This window comes from Mandrillus leucophaeus, unplaced genomic scaffold, assembly GCF_000951045.1.
Source record: "Mandrillus leucophaeus isolate KB7577 unplaced genomic scaffold, Mleu.le_1.0 Scaffold3, whole genome shotgun sequence".
Classification (NCBI taxonomy): Eukaryota; Metazoa; Chordata; class Mammalia; order Primates; family Cercopithecidae; genus Mandrillus; species Mandrillus leucophaeus.
The window spans coordinates 6306696-6309080 of record NW_012103142.1 but is presented as its reverse complement, the minus strand read 5'-3'; the positions used below and the strand labels follow the sequence as shown (position 1 = coordinate 6309080).

The window sequence follows — 2385 nt, the reverse complement described above, 5'->3', positions numbered from 1 at the left end:
ATAGTATAGATAAAATAATATTGGCCACGAGTTGATAAATGTTAGAGTAAGGAGAGCTTTACTTTTGTAGGTGTTTGAAATTTTCTCTAATGAAAAATGTTTAAATAATTATGTTTAAAATGTTCAAAGAGATAAGCGAAGACATCTATAAATCTATAGATTTGAAACCTACAGATCTGGAAATATATATAGATTTAAGACTCTGTAGATCTAAGAATCTACAAAAAGGACAGAAAAATTTTAATGCAAAAATGAAAAAAAAATGGGTGGCCACAAAAAAGAACCAATTAAAAATCTTGGAAAGGAAAAATGTAATAATAGAAAATTCTAAAAACTTAATAGACTGAACAAGAAAAAGCATAAAATTAGAAATTTGGAAAATAGTTCAGAGGGATTCACCAAGAACACAATACATAAATAAACAAATATTTTTTAAGTGGAAGTGCATTCTGGGGATAAGGAAGATGTATTGAAGGGCTCCAAAACAAATGTATTTCAAATAATGTATTTCAAATAATCGTATAATCTCATTGAGTAACAAGATTATTTCATAAAAGTCAAGAATGTTCAGGATCATTCCAAATTTTGAGGGTGCATTACAGAGGGCAATTAGTCCAACCTCTCATAAAATATCTACAACTCTCAGAAAAGAAAAAAGGGACATTCTTTAATGGATCATTGATAAGAACGTATACACTTATGTACCTCAATATCATCCTTATTTTTAAGGAGTGGTGCTTCCATGATATTTCTAAGGCAAAAAGAATCAGATTCCACATCAAATGGGGTTCCAGTTAATTCGGAGATTCTATCCCAGTGCCTCTGTTTCATGGCCTTATTGGTCATCATTTCCAGTAGAGGACATGACTCACTGAAATCATCAATTCTCTTTCTGAGATCCAAAAAAGCTTGCCAGTCTTTAAGTCCTTTTGGAAGTTTACGACATCTTTCAGAAAGAAAGAGAAAAAAAATGCCACCTTCACATTTATTTGAAGAAGGTTTTATGTATATACAGTAGTATATTAGGGAATAAATTAGCTTCTGAAATACCTATAGGATCCTAAGAAGACAGGCATTATAAAAAATTCCATTGAGACTCACCTGTTTTGAAATTCCAGCAGTTCTGCATTAATTTTTTCAATATCTACATCTCCCCAAAGTATTTCATAATAACCACTAATACTGCTCATTACAGTGTCATACAATCCATACAGCTTCTGCAGCAAGTTGAGTTCTTTTCTGGGAAACAAAGTAATTAAGTTATCTCATCATGTATAGTATTTAATAAATTCTATTATTGGAAAGGCAGAGTTCATCCAATCAAATATTTCATACATTGTGTGTATGGTGTCTTATAGCTACCAAATGCATACAACTATATCCGTTTTCAATACAAGGACTTTGTTAAAGATCTGTTATTAAGGTCAAGTTTACAGCTCCCAAATATTCCAGATCATACTATAACTTGACATTAGCAAATGGTTCATTTTGTAAAGAAAAAACCTTGCTATTTTTTAATGAGAAACTTACTACACCAATCATTGCAAACAATTGACCAAAACTTAATGATAAGGTCATAGCTGTGGCTAAGGTTTCATTTGACTTTTTTTCTTTCAAATACAAGCTGGATTTTATGAGAACGTTTCCCCCGACTAAGTCCTGGTCTGCCTTTAAGACTGAGCTTAAACATCCCATTCCTACCAGAAGTTTTCCCTCATGTGGCCAGGTGTGGTGGCATGTGACTGTAGTCCCAGTTACTTGGGAGGGTGATGTGAAAGGACTGCTTGAGCCCAGGAGTTCAAGGCTGCAGTGAACTATGATTGCACCACTGCGCTCCAGCCTGAGCAACAGAATAAGACCCTATCCAAAACAAACAAACAACAAAATCCCACATGTGCCCAGATGAAGTTTCTGTATTTAAAACAAGAATAAAAGGTCCGAGTAAAGGAAAATTCTTAAATGGGTAAAACACCAAATTGACCACTTAAGAGAATTTGTGGATTCTCCCAGAAATTCCTCAGCCCTTAGTATACCATAAAGTTCTACTGGATTCAATTTTAGTTTTCAAGTTTATTCATAAGGATTGACATTCACAACTTTTATTCTTCATTAGAGATACTTCAAAAACCAAAAATAAATTTTTTAATGAAGTAAAGTCATTCTATTATTTTATTTTATTTTTGAGAGAGAATCTCGCTCCGTTGCCCAGGCTGGAGTGCAGTGGCACGATCTCGGCTCACCGTGATCTCTACCTCCTGAGTTCAAGCGATTCTCCTGCCTCAGCCTCCCGAGTAGCTGAGATTACAGGCAGGTGCCACCACACCCAGCTAATTTTTGTATTTTTAGTAGAGACAGGGTTTCGTGATGTTAGCCAAGCTGGTCTTG

General features: G+C 34.4%; 1 protein-coding gene across 1 annotated transcript in view; it reads right to left on the bottom strand.

Annotated features, from left to right (window-relative positions):
* The window catches only part of DNAH8 (dynein, axonemal, heavy chain 8), a 349054-nt gene that overhangs the window by 203603 nt on the left and 143066 nt on the right, over positions 1-2385 (bottom strand). The window contains exons 35-36 of the mRNA XM_011986894.1: positions 1102-1239; positions 706-946 (exon numbers count right to left, since the gene is read on the bottom strand). Coding sequence (XP_011842284.1) covers positions 706-946; positions 1102-1239 — 379 coding nt within the window. The remainder of the gene's footprint in view (positions 1-705; positions 947-1101; positions 1240-2385) is intronic.